Source organism: Saimiri boliviensis, chromosome 3, assembly GCF_048565385.1.
Source record: "Saimiri boliviensis isolate mSaiBol1 chromosome 3, mSaiBol1.pri, whole genome shotgun sequence".
In the NCBI taxonomy this organism is placed as follows: Eukaryota; Metazoa; Chordata; class Mammalia; order Primates; family Cebidae; genus Saimiri; species Saimiri boliviensis.
This window is the reverse complement of record NC_133451.1, coordinates 114,500,586-114,518,207: the sequence shown is the minus strand read 5'-3', so window position 1 is coordinate 114,518,207 and position 17,622 is coordinate 114,500,586. Positions and strand designations below refer to the sequence as shown.

General features: G+C 47.8%; 1 protein-coding gene across 3 annotated transcripts in view; it reads left to right on the top strand.

Moving 5' to 3' along the window:
* The first annotated feature begins 498 nt into the window (after positions 1-498).
* DCTD (dCMP deaminase) overlaps positions 499-17,622 on the top strand; it is a 28,442-nt gene continuing 11,318 nt past the window's right edge. Inside the window, exons 1-4 of one of the 3 annotated variants that reach the window (XM_074396679.1) lie at positions 600-674; positions 1,221-1,272; positions 2,365-2,479; positions 3,189-3,324. In XM_074396679.1, the coding sequence (XP_074252780.1) occupies positions 2,372-2,479; positions 3,189-3,324 (244 nt within the window). In that variant the 5' untranslated portion in view covers positions 600-674; positions 1,221-1,272; positions 2,365-2,371. Of the gene's footprint in view, positions 675-1,220; positions 1,273-1,315; positions 1,523-2,364; positions 2,480-3,188; positions 3,325-17,622 lie in introns of all 3 variants that reach the window. The other 2 variants (XM_039468264.2, XM_039468265.2) reach the window with 2 other exon arrangements.

Sequence of the window (17,622 nt, the reverse complement as noted above, 5' to 3'; positions counted from 1 at the left end):
AGAAGCTGCAAGCCCGCCAGGCGCAGCCCGATGCAAACCCAGCCTCGAGGCGCAGTGCCCCTGCCGGACCCAGCGAGAAGCTGTGACCCAGCCACCGGCCAAGGGTACCCACGGGGACGCTGCGACACAGCGGGCTCCCTGGGGACCCAAACCAGCCCTCCCCACCTCCGACCCGCCCGTTTCACGCCACTAGATTCTTGGCGCGTCTTTTAATCACACAGAATCTCTACGGCCACGGCTCTGAGGAGGTGACGGAACACGGATGGCGGGGAAAACCTCACCATCCTCACCACCGCCGAAGCAGAGCAGCCCCCGACGGTTGTGCAGTCGGGCCCGGGAGCGCCCAGCCCGCGGCCTCCCAGCGCCGCGCGTGAGAGCAGCGGGGCGACCTCGGGGCGGCCTGGCATCCGGGGAGTGGGTTGTGCTCGGGCCCTGAACCGGGCGGGTACGGCGACGCCGAGCGGCGCCTTTGCTGGGTGCGGCCAGCTCCGCTCCGGGCCCCGCGCGACTGCAGTCCCGGGAGCGCCCGGCGTCCAGGCCGCGGCCCTCTTCCGGCCCCGCAGGGGCCCCGCCCCCTCTCCCGACTTCCTTCCCTTCACGCGGCGGCTACCCGGACCAGCACCGGCCTGCGAGCAGAGCCCGCACCGTAGGGTGGGCCGGGGCCGGCAGTGCGGGTACGCGGCCCGCGCGCCTCTCGCCACCGCCGCGTGGCGCCATCCCGAGGGCGGGGCGCGGGACGCCGGCGGGCGCACGGGGGCGGCGGACCCTGTGGCGTCTCGGCCGCGCTCGGCCTTGAGATCGGAGAGTCCGGGGGAGAGGGAGCGCTCGGGGTCCCCGCAGTCACGCCGGGGTCGGTTTCTTCGCGGGCGCTGCGGCCTGTGCGAGGCCGGCCCCCTCGGGAGGTGGTGCTGGGCGCCTGAACACCGCACCCCTTCCTGCGCCCGCGTGTGGGTGGGAATGCGAGTGTCCGCCCTGGATCAGGGCCGGGGGGGTTGCCGGCGGCGTGGGGTGTGCCTGGGACGGTGACCAGGTGTGTCTTCCTGAATCGTTGTATCCGAGTTTCGGTTCTTTCTGTTTCTACGGCTGGGCCTCGGGCCTCAGTGCTCACGGGGTCCCAGTGGGCGTTCAGCCACGCCAGCGAAGGCGCCCAGACGACTGACAGGCTCCTTCCCTCTCCTGCCCTTCCCTCGCCCCTCCATTGCCCCCTGTCTCCTATTTAGTAGGTCCTTCTCTAGCACCCCGCAGCGATGACGGATGGTCCCCTTAAGCCAGGTGGGAAACCAAGCTGATCCAACGTCCGTGTTTTCCTGTTAAGGGGGTTGCCGGGCGTCTCCGATTTGGCGCAGCATTTTCAGTGGGTGACCGTGGTTCCCAGCACCGACTCTCCACTGCATCCTGGTCTTAGGCACTGCCGCCCTGCATGATAGCATAAGCCTCAAGTGTGGAGCCTCAAGCAGAAGCTTTGGGAAATGCTTGCCTTCCTTGAGACCACATTCCTCCTGTTTCTCAAGATTTCTCAGTGGTACCCACCCCGTTTTTGTGTTGTCTTCCTGCCTTGCCCTTGTTTCATTCCTTTTGAAAGGGACCGCTCCCCTGAAGTTCTAGGACCCCCTTCGTGGGCTCTCCCTGTTGTAGACACGGCCTGCGCTTGGCCCTGGGGAAGCCTACATTCCAAAAAGCTGGCTTTAAGAGTAGCGCTTGACGTTTTTCATAGTTTCTTCTCATGTAATTCATTACTCAGCGTTACAACTTCTATCCCATCTGGGGTAAAGAGGGAAAGGGAAGGGAAAAATTATCTGGTTAATATCAGAGTTGGGAAGGCTTCAGATGTTTTCTTTAAATCCATCTGGCATGGATAATAATCCTTTGTGGTTCTCGGAGTCTCTGTGAGATGGGATGACATTGTCTACCTTAGCCAGGAGTGAGGCTTGAGTGGCATGATGTGTAATAAGCTTTAACAATGTCTGGAATCTATAGATGATCCATAAATATTTCTTTTTTCCACCCTCCCTCGTGCTGACTCCGTTTTTTAAGGAAGAGAGGTAAAGGACAGAACAACTTGTAGGCCGGCATGTGTAGTAACTTAAAAAAAAAAATCCTATGAGAAAGCAGGAAATAGATGAAATATTTGGGAACATGAAGCTGTAGGTGCCAAATTCAGATTTCTGAAATAGGAAATTTCTTAATTTTTTACTTAAGACCAGTGACTGTTTAGGGTCCATGTGTTGTGATTTCTGATTGATAAATGTGGCTGAAGTTGTCCGTGTTTAGAGATTTAAAGGTTCAGTGTGGTTGGGTTGAACTGGAAAACAGACTTACTAAAATGCGTCTCCCAACTTCTGTTTTGTCATGTTTTCCTTCTAGACCCAACATGAGTGAAGTTTCCTACAAGAAACGGGATGACTATTTGGAATGGCCTGAGTACTTTATGGCTGTGGCCTTCTTATCAGCACAGAGAAGCAAAGATCCAAATTCCCAGGTAAATGAATTTCATAGGAGAATGCTTAGATACCCACAGGCAAAGAGTTTCCTGCACATGAGCAGAGAGGGGAAACTCAGTGGATGTCTGTCAACAAGTGTACTGTCGGCCAGGTGCGGTGGCTCATGCCTGTAATCCCAGGCTGAGGTGGGCAGATCATGAGGTCAGAAGATAAACCATCCTGGCTAACACAGCGAAACACTGTCTTTACTAAAAATACAAAAAAATTTGCCAGGTGTGGTGGCATGTGCATGTAGTCTCAGTTATTTGGGAGGCTAAGGCAGGAGAGTTGCTTGAACCCAGGAGGCAGAGGTTGCAGTGAGCCACTGCCCTCCAGCCTGGGAGACAGAGTGATACTCTGTCTCAAAAAAAAAAAAAAAAAAAAAAAACCACAATAAAACAGAAAAATGTGCAGTATCAGTCTGCCTTTTGTGCTGCATTTCTACAAGCTTACTTCTTCCTGTGAGACGGAAAATTGTCCCATGCTGTTGTTAACTGCCTCTTTCATCCCTTCTGGGACTGGGGGTGCACTTTCCTTGGCTTGCGGGAGCTGCCACAAAACACAGGCAAGGAGACCGACAGCGCTCAGCACCTGCAGCAGCTCTGCATCTGTTTTGAGTCCTGCAGTCCCCCTGGTTTCATTCCCTGCTTCTTCAGCGACAGACCAGCCAGTTGCAGGCACCAAGCCTTCAGGCATGTTTCCTTCTAGGTCGGCGCCTGCATCGTGAATTCAGAAAACAAGATTGTCGGGATCGGGTACAATGGGATGCCAAATGGGTGCAGTGATGACCTGTTGCCGTGGAGAAGGACAGCAGAGAGTAAGCTGGACACCAAGTATCCGTACGGTAGGGCACGTTTTATGTCCCATTCTGCTTAGTGACATAGCCTGGTGAGTGCTTAATTAAGAAAGTTGGTAATTCAGAAAGTTGGTCAGAAGGCATCATCTCCCTTTCATCATCAACAGCTGGAAAGAAAAATAGCCTATTGAACTACTCCAATTTCCTGACTTTGTCTCTTAAGTTCCAAAGAGAGCCACGGAGGGAAGCATGGAGTGGCCACACTGCCTGTCCCTGAGATTCAGGGCTCTGCTGCCTCAGCCTGGCAGGCCTCACCGGCAACCTGCTGGCCTCCACAACAGCAGAGCATTGATGGCCAGCTTCTCTGTAGAGGGTCACAGCCCCTTGGACAGATGGCTGAGGGATGTGCATGGTGGCTCTGCAGGTTCTTTTTTTACTACGTGAAAGCAGGGTCAGCTCCCCAGGGGCTGGCTTGGGCTTTGGTCTGATGAGAAGCAGGCTCCATTCAGCTGGCGTGCCTGATGAGAACATCTGGCTCAAGCTCATCTCTGGGAAGTGGGAATCAAACTGTGAGCTAGACATCAGGAGGTGGAGGATTCAGTTACTTCCTCCAGTTCCAGGGGTTGCTGCAGTTTCACAGTGGGCTGTGCTCAGACCAAAAGCAAGAAGTGAGGTTGAGCACGATGGCTCACACCTGTAATCCCAGTACTTTGGGAGGTTGAGGCAGGAGGTTCACCTGAGGTTGGGAGTTTGAGACCAGCTTAGCCAACATGGTAAAACCCTATCTCTACTAAAAATACAAAAATTAGCCAGGCATGGTGGTGGGTGCCTGTAATCCCAGCTGCTCGGGAGGCTGAGCCAGGAGAATCACCTGGCCTTGGGAGGCAGGGGTTGCAGTGAGCTGAGATTGCACCACTATACTCCTGTCTGGGCAGCAGAGTGAGACCCTATCTCAAAAAAAAAAAAAAAAAAAAAAAGCCAGAAGCGTGGAACTGTAAAGCTTTGGCTTGACTGTCTCTGGATTTTTACCTTGTGATTAGGGAAGGGTGCTTCTTAGAATTTGTTGCCTGTCTGAGAACCAGGGAAAATTCCTTCAGAGATTGCCTGAGAGGGTCCAGCCACAGCTTTACTTTTTCCTTGTATTACTTGGAGAATATGCAACTAATGCCGGAAAAGAGGCAAATCATGCTGCGTCTGCAGGTTGGTGATTTTTTGTAAGGCTAAGTCCTGTATTTTATGTCTGAAAATGAACAGACTGGCACTGTTGGAAGTGAAAGTAGAGTAAGACCATCCAAATGGGAAAGATTGTGCCTTCAGGAAACCAAGGCTAAGGCAGGATAAACCCCTTTCTTCTCTGTTGACTCTCTCCTGGTAGGTTTTCCTCTGGGTTTTTCTCATGAAGAATTCCAAGTCTACATTTAGTCTAATTTGCATACTTTTACTAATGTTCCTGGACCTCAATCATGTTAAATAAGCCCCATACATTTCTTTCTAAGTTGCTTAGGGGCAACTCCTCCATGTTTGAAAGAAAAAGGAAAGGTACCTGGAGGGAGAGGAGGAACTGGACTGTGAAGCCTCAGGGTTTCCAAGGTGGGAAAAGTACTTTACGCATGAAGGGGGTGAAGGGGACTGAACCGTCAGATCCTCCATTCAACCTCACCCCTCCCTCGGAGGAGTGGGAAGAGGATCAGAGCTGGGGGAGGGTAAGACTGTCTTCCCAACCTCAGCTTCAGAGCTGGTGGTGATGGATGACTAATTAGAAAAATGTGCTGGCTTAGAAACTTTTTGTCATCCTGATTTTGATTCTATAAGGTTTTGGTGGTAAGAAAGAAGGGAAGTGATTCGTTGTTTTTAAGTCCATGCAAAGGTAATTTTTCACGGTGCGGTTCAATGTCCCATGTAAAAATGGTGAAAGGGGAGGGTCGATACATTAAAGATCTGCACTGCGATGTGTGACAGCCACAGTCAATATTTCACCCAGTCTAGACAGTGAAATACCGGGCCTTGTGCTGAACTTCGATACGGAGGCATTCTGGGATGTCAGTCCGTCGTACTCAAGTTGGTGCAAAAGATACCTGTGGTTGGACAGTGCACAGGGGTCTCGGGTGGGCACTGAACGGCCCTTCCAATGGGACCTGTGCCTTCTTCAGTCACTGTGAGCCCCAGGCAGATCTGTAAGCAGTGACCTAGAAGCCAAGGGCCACACCGTAGATTCCAGCACCTCCCCTACACCCCAGCCTTCACAGTGCTCCCTGACTTCCCGAGTAGCTGATTTTGTTTGTTATGAGACACTGCCTTTTGTCCAAATTGAGGACAGTACCTTTCAGAGCCCCTTTCTAGAAGGAATTCTTTTAAAAACCTACGTAGGTATTTGTCCAACTTCACTGATTGTTTTTTATTGAATAGCTGCTGAATTTCTGGGCACTGCTTGTCTGCATTATTTTTTATCATCCATATGATACCTCTAGGTTTTCAAAGCTCTTTGCCCTTACTTATCAATTATTCATTTTATGTGTAGCTATGTTAGAATGCCAACAATTTTCTTTCACGAGAGCAGGCTTGTAATTTGATGTACCGTAAAAGTTGCAGAAGGTATTAAATGGTTTTTAAAAGGCATTTAGTATTACTACTGCCATAATATGGTAAAGATGGGCTTTAAGTCTAAATGACGATGACTGTGTATAAAATGTACATTCATTGTTGCCTTGCCAAGGCTTTTCAGGACACAGAGGTAAGTGTTTGGATTGCCTGAGACGTAACAGAAATGTTTGCTGATAATTGACTCAAATGCAAAGTCTTTTTATTTCTCCTTTTGTTTTGAGTTTTTCAAAATTAATTTTTTTTTTTTTTTTTGAGACAGAGTTTTGCTCTTGTTGCCCAGGCTGGAGTGCAGTGGCGCAGTCTCGGCCCACTGCAACCTCCACCTCCTGGGTTCAAGCGATTCTCCTGCCTCAACCTCCTGAGTAGCTGGGATTACAGGCATGCACCAACATGCCCTGCTAATTTTGTATTTTTAGTAGAGATGGGGTTGCTCCATGCTGGTCAGGCTGGTCTCAAACTCCCCACCTCAGGTGGTCCACCTGCCTTGGCCTCCCAAAGTGCTGGGATTACAGGCATGAGCAAATGCTCTCAGCCAAGATTTTCAAAATGAATGTATAAAATAAGGGGTTACTGCCTGGAGTTGGGTAGCTTAACCCATTCTTTCCTCATCTATATTAATGGAGACTAAGCTGCTGTAGCAGGAAGGGTAGATTCATGGGTTATGTGTTAATCCCTGTAAAGGAGCTTTAGAGATGATCTTGAATTCTAGACCAATGATTTTTAACTCTTTCGAATGTATGGGACCCTCTTTTAAATGCCAGAAACCTTCTAGGACCCCTGCATAGTGCTAAATTCTCAGTATCTTTTGAGTAAGAAACTCCACAATGACAAAAACCACTTCATATCAATAACCGTTTATGTTAATCTGACCTTTCTTAATTGGATAGCATTTATGTATGTTTGGGGAAAGTTTATGTATGTCCTGGGCCTGGTATTTATCCAGTTGTGGATATGCTTGGACCCCTTGCGACACCTCAGTAGTGTCTCAGGGTTCTGTGCCCACAGGATCTAAGCCTCCTCCATTCTTGTAACTTCTATAATGTCACACATCAGGTGACATCTCCTAATTCCAAGGTCAGTGCTCTTCCTGCTGCCTCTGTGTGTCTCTCCTGTGGGGCACAGGAAGGAATTCAGCTGCACTGAAATGCCACTCATCTTCTCGTTTTTTTTTTTTTTTGCAGTTGATCAGACTGAGGCTCTGATAAAATAACTCCTCAGAGATCAGGAGCTCGAGAGGGGTGGCCTGTGCCTGGCATTATGCAGAAAACCACGTGCATGGCTCACTGTAACATTTCTTCACAGGGGAGTGCAGTGGACTGAATGTGTCTCTCCCCACATTCACATGCTGAAACCCGATTTCCAATGTGCTGATATTTGGAAGTGGGGCCTGGGGGGACATAATTAGGCCATGAGGGTGGAGCTCTCCTGAATGGGATTAGTGCCCTTCTACAAGGGACCCCAGAGAGCTCTGTTACTCTCTTTCCATGTGTGAGGATAGGAGAAGAAGGTGGCTCTCTGCAACCCTGAAAGGAGACCTTGCCAGAACTGACCATGCTGGTGTCCTGACTTTCAGCCTCCAGAACTGTGAGAAATAAATGTCCACTGTTTCTCAGCCACCCAGTCTATGAGACTTTGTTATGGTAGCCCCAAGGGACTGCGACAGGGAACTTGAGAACTGTGTAAATTTGAGCTCACCAAATAACATACAATTTAATACTGCTTTATTAATTCTGTAAGTCGGAAGTCATTAGTCCTGATTGACACCTTGTAGGGAGAAGGGAAACACACACTGCTTGTAACATAATAGGAAGACAGAGCTTTTCCTGGGATGCGTCTCTAGAGAGGCATTTTTAAGGGGTATTTTTGTTCTTTCAGCCTTGGGATCAAAACTTCATAAAACTATTTTATTATAATGTAGTATTAATGTGGAACATGAAAATTCCCTCTGCTAAAGAAGCTTTTTATTCCTTCCTTTTCCTGAAAAATCTGAAAGATAATATGATGTCAGTAACACTAAGTGGCAGGAAGAAGGCAATGTTATTATACTAAGAATCTTTTCAGATGAATGACAATTAAAAAACCGGGAAGCAGCAGATTTATCTAATTTACCAGATTAAAAAACTTGGGAAGATTCTTATTTTTATGAGGAGGTGGGTTGCTAAACCCATGATGAAGTGTTCAGTTGACATTTTTCATTCCTTTTCCTTTATGGAATTCATTACAGTGAAGCACATTTAATCAAAACACCAATTTTATCAAATGGAGGTAAAATGCTCTTGGTGATTCAGATATCACTCTTTCCTTGGGTTTTCATAACCAATTTTGATGATACAGTTTACATATTAGAGAGTTGGAGAATTAACTTGTTCCTGTTGTTAAACTTACGGGAATTTTTAGCAATGCCCGCCACGTGTATCCAGCTGCTCAGCACGTGCAGCCTTGCTGATTTCTGCTGGCGAAGGGCTCTGGGTTTCGGCGAGTGCCTCTGTGCTTGGCCTCCTCCCTCACCCCATGGACCAGGGAGCCACGATTGCTCAGCCTGCTGCATCTCACTGTACCAGGGAAGGGACTGTAGAGTCTCCATGTCCCCAAGGGTGGGGAGTGGCCTCACTCTGAGTGCACTGGGCAGAAATAGAGATGAGGGGCCCTTACCAGAGTCAGTTCCTATGTCTACAGGGATACCCTAAAAAGGATCTTAATGCTGAAAAACCTGGAATTCATTAAGGCGAAAGAGTTCAGCAGAGCACCTTAAACACTCTTGCCAGTGTGGGGCAGTGCTTCTTTAAAATCTCTATTTAAATTTCATCTTTATTTCTCAGACTTAGCATATTGTTAAGCGTGCATAGATGTCATTTTTGTGATTACTTAGCCATTTACTTTACCCCCTTGAACACTGACATTTTCCTGACTGCCAGGCATGTGATATATTTCTTTGGCATCCCAAAGGTTAGTCTTGAGAAACTAATTTATCAAGAAGTTAGGAGGCTGATCCTTCTTAAGCTGTGACTTCCTCATAACTTGTAAGAGCTTCTTAGTAATTAAGATCAAATTTGTTCTTTCAGTCCTGAAATTGAATGTCCTCTGATATTGTTAGTCAACCCATGAATTTGATAACTTGCTGTTGTTGCTTTTCCTGCAGAATTTAATTTCACTTACAACTTCCTGCTGCTCTTCCCCTGCCTGGCCATCTAGTAGTGTGGGCTGACAGCAGGTCTAATTAGGGACTTTTGTATAAAACAACTTATATAATCAATGGAAAACCTTCGAACAATTGCACAGGAAAGACATTAAGTAGATGATTTTTTTACGAATCAAGGGGCAAACTCAGGTGTGATTGTGTGGGGTTTTAGATGAGCAGAGGAAAACATCAGTGTATATGTGTCTTCTCTCACCCTCTAAAATCAATCAGCTCCATATAAGTATGTTTTACTTTAAGATATAATTGTTTATAAACAGTTTTCAGAAAAGAATAATGGTATTTTGATATAATTTATTTGATGTTTATATATTTTTATAGTTACAGTTAATTATTTTTAAAGTGCTAGAGTGTATTATTTCATTATGAATATCTACAAGAGACATATAGTAACAAAATAACTCCTTGTTCTGAAGAACACATGTAGGAAAAGCTGAAATGCTCATCAATGGGGATTGGACCTACCCATGAAAATACACACATATGTCTCTTTTCTATAAAAAATGATTTTTGAGTCAGTGCACCTCATAGAAGTTTGAAATAAATCTTAATTTAAGATAGTGATTCCACGGTTTTCGGAAGTGGGCTGAAGCTTATCTTTGTGCTGTAATTTCTCAAGATAAAAGGTTTGTTGAAAAATTAGTAGCCTTGATAAAATGTCAGGGCACATGCAACCTATTTTAGAAAACAGCTATGTTAAGTATTTGAGCACAGTAATGATCTGAATGTAAATGGATATTTCTAATGAAAAGTGTAACTTCCTTATTTCTTCCTTTTTGAGACAGAGTCTTGCGCTGTCGCCCAGGCTGGAGTGCAGTGGCACGATCTCGGCTCACTGCAGCCTCCACCTCCAGGTTTCAGGAGATTCTTCTGCCTTAGCCTCTGGAGTAGCCGGGATTACAGGCACACGCCACAACGCCCAGCTAACTTTTATATTTTTAGTAGAAACGGCGTTTCAACATGTTGGCCAGGCTGGTCTCGAACTCCTGACGTCAGGTGATCCGCCCACCTCAGCCTACCAAAGCGCTAATAGTACAGGCTTGAGCCACCACACCCAGCCACTTCTTTATTTAAGTTTGCTAAGTCTTTGCTTAGAAACATGGGGGTCGCTGTCCAGTGTGGTTACCTGAGAGTGATTACTTTCATAGTCTTGATTCTGGTGGTCTGTTCTATGTCAGTTGTGCTGATTTTGACTGATCTTCTCTGAAACTGGCCTGAATGACTAAAGCTTTATTGTATTTTGAGTTTTTTTCATCCAGAATCTCCCTTCAGAAGCTTTGATAATACTAACTATATAAAGGTAGAATATGAATATATTGTTTGCTCCCAGAAAGACACAGTAAAACCTAGTTCTCAGAGATTTTTGCAAGTGTTTGTATTGCTTTTTGCTTATACTTTCTGAAGACTTTTTTTTTTTTTTTTTAAATCTGAATAGGGATATACATGTCTGTAGTACACACATTAGCTAAGTAAAGCCCCACAGTGCTTAAAACAACAATTACCATATTCACACAGAATAATCCCGGAGCTGCCATAAGGAGCCACAGGTTCCGGGTCTGGTATGTTTATGCCCAGTGACTGTGCTGTTAGAGGCAGCACCTGACATTTATTTCTCAACATCTCTATGAAGTAAATTATCACTGAAGACTCCTCCAGTTCTCTTATTCCAAGGAAAAATCTTTAAGTATTATAGCTTTGTTTGCAGTAGATTAGTATCTGTTTCTCAGCTTACGGGGTTCTGAAAGTATTCTTGGCCAAAGCAGAGCTGTAAAAAGCAGCTGGAGACAATGACAGGAGGAGAATGTGCATGTGTACATACGGATGAATTAATAGAAACAGTCTCCTTTTCCTCTCTCCCCTCTACCAATTAAAGTCTGGTGTGGTTCTAAGATGAATAAAAACGAGATGGAGACAGGATGCATGAAAGGGAGGGGAGGGTCAGACTGTAGGTTGCTCCACTGATATGGAGGTTAAAAGACATTGGATGAGAAAAGGTTGGATAACAGCAATAAAGAAAAAAATTCCGGCTGGGCGCAGTGGCCCACGCCTGTATCCCCAGCACTCTGGGAGGCCGAGGCGGGCAGATCACAAGGTCAGGAGATCGAGACCATCCTGGCTAACACAATGAAACCTGTGTCTACTAAAGATACAAAAAAAGAAAAAAAAAGTTAGCCAGGCATGGTGGCACACATCTGTAGTCCCAGCTACTTGGGAGTCTGAGGCAGGAGAATCACTTGAACTGGGAGGCGAAGGTTGCAGTGAGCTGAGATCGCACCACTGCACTCCAGCCTGGGCAACAGAGCAAGACTGTCTCAAGAAAAGAAAAAAAAATCCTAGTTGGGTATGGTGTGCATGCCTGTAATCCCAGCACATTGGGAAGCCAAGGCAGGTGGATCGTTTGAGCTCAAGAGTTTAAGACCGACCTGCTCAACGTGGCTAAATCTCGTCTCTACAGAAAATACAAAAATTAGCCAGGTGTTGTGGTGTGCAGCTGTAGTTCCAGCTACTCCAGAGAGGCTGAGGTCAGAGGGTTGCTCAAGCCCATGAGGCCAAGGCAGCAGTGAGCCAAGATTCCACCACTGAACTCTAGACTGAGAGTGAGGGACCCTAGCTCAAAAAAAAAAAAAAAAATAAGGAAAAGATCCTATGTCTAAGTGAAAGAGAATATATGAATACATGGTACACACTTAAAACTCTTTGGAGATAAGAGTAACCTCTTAGACCATTAGAAAAAAAGGACTTTAGAAATTCTTTTGAGAACTAGCCAGCATGACAATCTTTATTGAAACAGAGATACTCGCGTGGCATTAGGAAATCCCTGTGATAAATGCAGGATATTGGTGAAAGCAAGAAAGATGGAATGCAACAGAATGGACACTCCTCTGCTGACGCTGCAGTTAGTGGAGGTGTAAATTTTATTTCTGTGCTTCTTTCAAATGATAGATGCCATGGTAAATTTAAAATATTGAATATGATAACTGAGCATGAATTTTTTAATTTTGCAATTAAAAGACTTTGTTCAAAATGCCATTAATTTTGAGTTTAGGTGAATAAAGGGAAGCAGAATTCTTCTGTCGTTTTTCTTTCTACTTGTGGTTTTTTAGGAATTCAAATAAGTACGAATGAGTCACTTATTCTCTTACCAGTTTTAGTTGTCTGCTGATGATGGGGATGTTCTCTGGAGTCATCTTTCTTTCTTTCTTTTTTTTTTTTGAGACAGAGTTTCGCTCTTGTTACCCAGGCTGGAGTGCAATGGCGCGATCTCGGCTCACCTCAACCTCCGCCTCCTGGGTTCAGGCAATTCTCCTGCCTCAGCCTCCTGAGTAGCTGGGATTACAGGCACGCGCCACCATGCCCAGCTAACATCTTTCTTTTTAAAAATTGTAACTGTATTTTATATGCATTGGCTTTTTTCAGAACACCGTCACATGTAGTCATTCATTCGTTCAGCAGATACTTCTAGGGCACTTATTATGTGTTTTACATGCCAGGTACTCTGCAGAGTCAACAGAATGCCACGGGAGGGTCTCTGTTTTCGGAGAGCTTCCAGACTAATTGTGGAGGAGGTAGACATTAACGAAATAAACAGATATTATTTAATATTCCTTTCTGAGGAAGTCACTTTTTTTTACTGAAAAGGGGCCAGCCACTGAATCTGCCAGCCCCTTGATCTTGGACTTCCCAGCCTCCAGAGCTGTGAGGAATACATTTCTGATGTTTAGAAGCTACAAGTCTATGATACATGTTAGAGCAGCCCAGACAAACTAGGACAGGCTGTGTGTATGAACTGGATTGTTCTGGGGCAAGAGTGGAAATAGGGGCTCACCTGCCGGAAGGTGATGCAGGATGATGCGAGGGCTTTGGAGGGGGTGGGTGCTGGGGCTGGAGAGGCTTGGCTGGAGATAGGGTATATTTTAGGGGCAACATCAGGAAGATGGCATGATAAAGGGTGGGAGAGGCAAATTGACTACCCCCAAACAGTTCTGGGTGCAGCAGCTGTAAAGGCTTACTGAGGAAGAGAAGCAAGATTTTGGGACGATCAAGGAAGATTTGGACACCTGAAGGCTGAGATGCCCATGAGAGCTCCCTGCAAAGGGTCGGGTGGTCAGGTGGGTGTCTGAGTTGGGGATTAGTCCAGGCTAGCCGTGTCAGTACAAGTATATCAGTGCCAGCAATCTGGGTGGCCGATCGAGGGAGTATGTGCAGAGGCAGGAGGAGTAGCCGTGGCTGAGCTCTGAGTGCTCCCGCGCTTAAGGGAGTTGGAGGAAGAAGGGCCCATGAGAAGGAGCACACGGAGCAGTGTTTTAAGGAGGGCCTCACTTTGGGAGGACAAGGTGGGTGGGTCACAAGGTCAAGAGATCAAGACCAGCCTGGCCAACACAGTGAACCCCATCTCTACTAAAAATACAAAAATTAGCTGGATGTGGTGGCACATGCCTGTAGTCCCAGCTACTCAGGAGGCTAGGCAGGAGAATCGCTTGAACCTGGGAGGCAGAGGTTGTAGTGAGCCGGAATCATGCCACTGCACTCCAGCCTGTACCACAGAGCGAGACTCTGTCTCAAAAAAAAGAAGAAAGAAAGAGGGCGTTTTAGCTGTGTCAGAGGCTGCTGGCTGCTGAGAGGCCTAAGATGAAAACATTTCCAGGGGTTCAGCAATATGGAGGTCATGGGTGATACCGCCAAGTGTGGTTTCAGCGGAGCAGTAGGGTTGGAGGCCGCACTGGAGCCACTTACAGGAGAGCAGGGTGAGGCAATGGGGATAGTGTACTCAGATTGGGCTGTGGGGTGTGTGGCGAGAAGAGAGCAGGGTAGTGGGGTGGCAGCTGGAATGCAGATGAGGCCAAGGGAAAGGATTGCATAGTTTGTAGGATGGATCTGGTTTTGGCTTTGGTTTTTGCTTTTCTGCAGCAAGCATTTATTTGCTGATGGGACTAGTCCAAGACAGAGTTTGAGGTAGAGATTTCTGGAGCAGTGGCAAGGTGTTTGAGGCTGTGGGGATCGACCTGTCAAGACACCCTGGTTGGTAATAAGAGGAAGGACCGAGGGGGGCAGTGGGAGGACAGCAGACACAGGGTCCTGGAGGGAAAGGCAGGGTGGTGAGCCGTTGTGGCATTCCAGTGAAGGAGGAAGCACGACCATTGGCCGAGAGAGCTGGGAATTTGGATTGTGGGAGAGCTGGGAGAGAGGCGATTGTGTGGGGTGGGAGAGGAATGTCCTAGGAATGTAGGGCAGTGTCAGGAGCTCACATCTTACCCGAGGACCGCGAGTTGGGTGGTTGCTCCCCATTTTCCACCTGCTGAAACAGGATCAGCATGCTGCCTGAGGCGGGCCAGGTAGATCCGGAATTAATTAGAACGCACGTGTCCCTACCCCTCCTCCAGTGCCCAGTGCTGAGGCCCGGTTCACCTCTAAGCACTACTAACACACAGAGGAGGCTTTGAAGCTCCGTACTGCATATTTGCATCACAGTGCTATCAGGGCTGATTAATGCTCTGTTTCTCCTGGTGCTGTTGCAGTGCGTATTAGGCATCACGCCTGCATTTCACATGAACAGTGAGAAGGGAGTTGGCATGGCCTGCCGTGGATGCAGTGCAGCTATTTCCACATCCTCCTCCTCCTGACCTGATTGTGTGCCCTTAGCACATAGGGAGGCAGCGTAATTAGAGTTCCGGGGGCTTTATTACCAATAATGGCCCTACCACAGTCAGAAATCTCTTTAGCCCCGAGCACTACCATTGGGGCTAAGTGGCTCCCCTGGGCGCAGGGAGTTGTCACCTGCAGCTTTAGTGAGAGGCAGCAAGGAAGGGGGCAGGGATGGGCAGCAGAGCGGGAGAGAGGGAGAAAGAAATGGGTATTCTTGCAGGCAGGCTGGATTGGGCAGGCCAGGACAGTCTGGTCGCAGGTGGGCACACGTGGGAGGGGGTGGGGAGCACTCACATGTGGCAAGTAGCTCATCTGTGCTGTGCTCTTAACAGAGGTTAGTCTTTGGAACAGTTATTGGAGAGGGATTTTTCTGTTTCTCAGGTCTGGAGCCTGAGGCCGAAGAAGATGCTTGGCTTGTACGTTTGGGGGCAGTGTGTGAGGACATGGTAGGGAGGAGGCAGAGTAGACAGGCAGAACCAGGAATCTCCAAGACCTGGGAGTGCATTGCCCCAGGAGTGGAGACGGAAGTTCATGCCTCAACCCTCAGGGGCCTTGGCCATGGGCAGGCAGATGGGTGCCCTGGGAGGGGAGGCTTCCCCCAGACCCTGGAAGATGGGCTGCCTTTTATGTGAGTGACCCATCATTTTCTCCCTAGACCTTGGTAGAATTCCTTTTTGATGTCATTTTCTTCTAGCAGAGACCTCCTCCCTGGGCACAGGGTGGAAACAGAGCAGACCCCAGACATTTTCCAGGCCTGCAGTCGGTTCTCCTCGTCACCCCTGTTTCTTGTCTTTATTTCCCATGCAGACTTACACTGTCATTCCTCTATGGAGGAATCGTGTCCCTCCGTGGCGGGGGGCTCAGTTACTTTATCTTCTGAGTAGAAAGGTCACACTGTGTGTGGGGCTGGGCTGGGGGCAGGAGTGTCTGGATTCCGAGGACAGGTAGGCTGTCGAGGGCGGTGTGGTTGGGGAGCCAGAAGCACTGTCACCTGCTGTCTCTGCTCAGGAAGATCTGGTTCCTGTCACCCAGTGCCTTTCTCAGAAAACAGGTCCGGTTCTGAGTGCTAGTGACAAGGGCCTCATTTGCAGAGTTCTTTGCAGTTTCCACAGCATTTTCCTGCCATGTCCCTCACTTGCTGTTCATGTGACCCTGTGAGATGGAAAGGGGCAGGTATTATCCTATTCATGGCTGAGAGAGGCTGGAACCTGAACAGGGTATTACCTTTGTGTAGGCAAATCCTAGAATTTAAATCCGTTTGTTCTGAAAAGACATTTGTAATCCAAATATATTTTTCTGCAGAAATGGTGTTACCTGAAGATTCAGTTCCCCTTGTACCTGTGAGCAGTGCCTGGAACCCTATTTCCTGCTTTTTCTCAGCGCTCCTTCATCAGCCCTACTGCACTGCTTCAGCATGCACTCGGGCCGCTGCTGGTCTCCATGCTTGGGCATCTGCAGCCCAGCTGGTATGAGCTCTGCAGGGACCAGACCCACCTCCATCTGGCAGCCCACACCCAGCCCCGTGGAGCTCTGCACCCTGCGCGGGCCAGTCTGCAGCCAGAACTTATCAGAACATGCATAGGAAACTGCAACAGTTTTAAACTGTTTTCTCTTCTTGCTCCAGCCCTGTTACTAAGGGCTGGGTGGGGGACAGTGCTCTGTCTGAGCAGTCTCACAGGGACGTAGGCTTTGGAGCAGTCTTTCAGGCTGGCAGAGGGAAAATAGGGCCTGGAGCAGGGAGGGGGCAGCGAGCAGATGGGCCTATCTGGTGGGACTGCCTTAGAGAAGTGATATCTGTTGATTTCTACATGGCACTCCCTTCCCCGGTTCCATCTTTATTTCAAATCTTTTGAAAACCCTGATAATTAACCAGATTGCTACTTTACTAATAGGAACTTCATGCAGGAGAGGTAAGATAGAGGGGAGACATTACTTGGTACCAAAATATAGAAATCTTTGCTTTGGATTTTAGGAAAGCCATAATTGGGGACACTTTCTAAGCTTTTGGGAAAAGGTACTCTGTAGGGGTGGGGTGGGGGGCTTAATTGTCACGGCTATTCTGTTGTTAAATTATTGACGTGAAGGATAGGTACTCGGGAGGCTGGCAGTGACATATGAGGTCCTGTCAGGATATCTTTCAATAATTAAGAAACAAGTAGTTGAAATTCCATTTTAGTTCCAGAAGCTGTGAAGCAGTTCCATATATGGATCAGTTAGAGGAGCCAGCGTGTACCCATCCCTCAGCGGAAGTTTCTATCAGGCATCTGTGGACAGCGGGGGGCCGGGGTGGGGTTGCCTGTACATGGGTGCCTGTGGTCCTAGAGGCAATGGGACAGGTTTAGCAACTCTGATAACTGTAGGACCCCAGAAGTAAAAACACTTAGGCCCTAACTTCAGGAAGTAATGACAAAAAGCTTTGTCATCAGAATGGAAGTAGAAGATCCTGTAAATTACTATTGAGTTATTTTTTTAAATGCACGGGTCAACCTTGAACTTGGGTATGCCATTTCATGTCACTTGTTAATTGCAGGGTGGGAACCCAGTAGAAATGATAGGATAGAGGGTGATGCTTCCCACCTTTTCATTCCAGAAGACCGCGAGCAGATGCGTCTTGGCTCAAGTCCTGACCCCTGTCTTGTCAGTGAACAGAACTGTCGGTGCTCTGTACGCCTCAGCCTGGGGTGGCAGCAGAAGGCGTTGCAGGTCTGTTCTCCGTGGCAGCAGGTGCTTCATGCCTGGCCTTCTGACCCCGACCCTGGCAGGAGTCACCATACCAGGCTGCCACCTGTTCGGGTCAGCCTTAGCAGAACAGCCCTCAGGTCTAAGGATGTTGTTTTCTTTAAGGAAAATCCTGTGTCACTAGAAATGAGGGATTTTAAAGCAACCTGCAGAGTTTCTTTAACTAG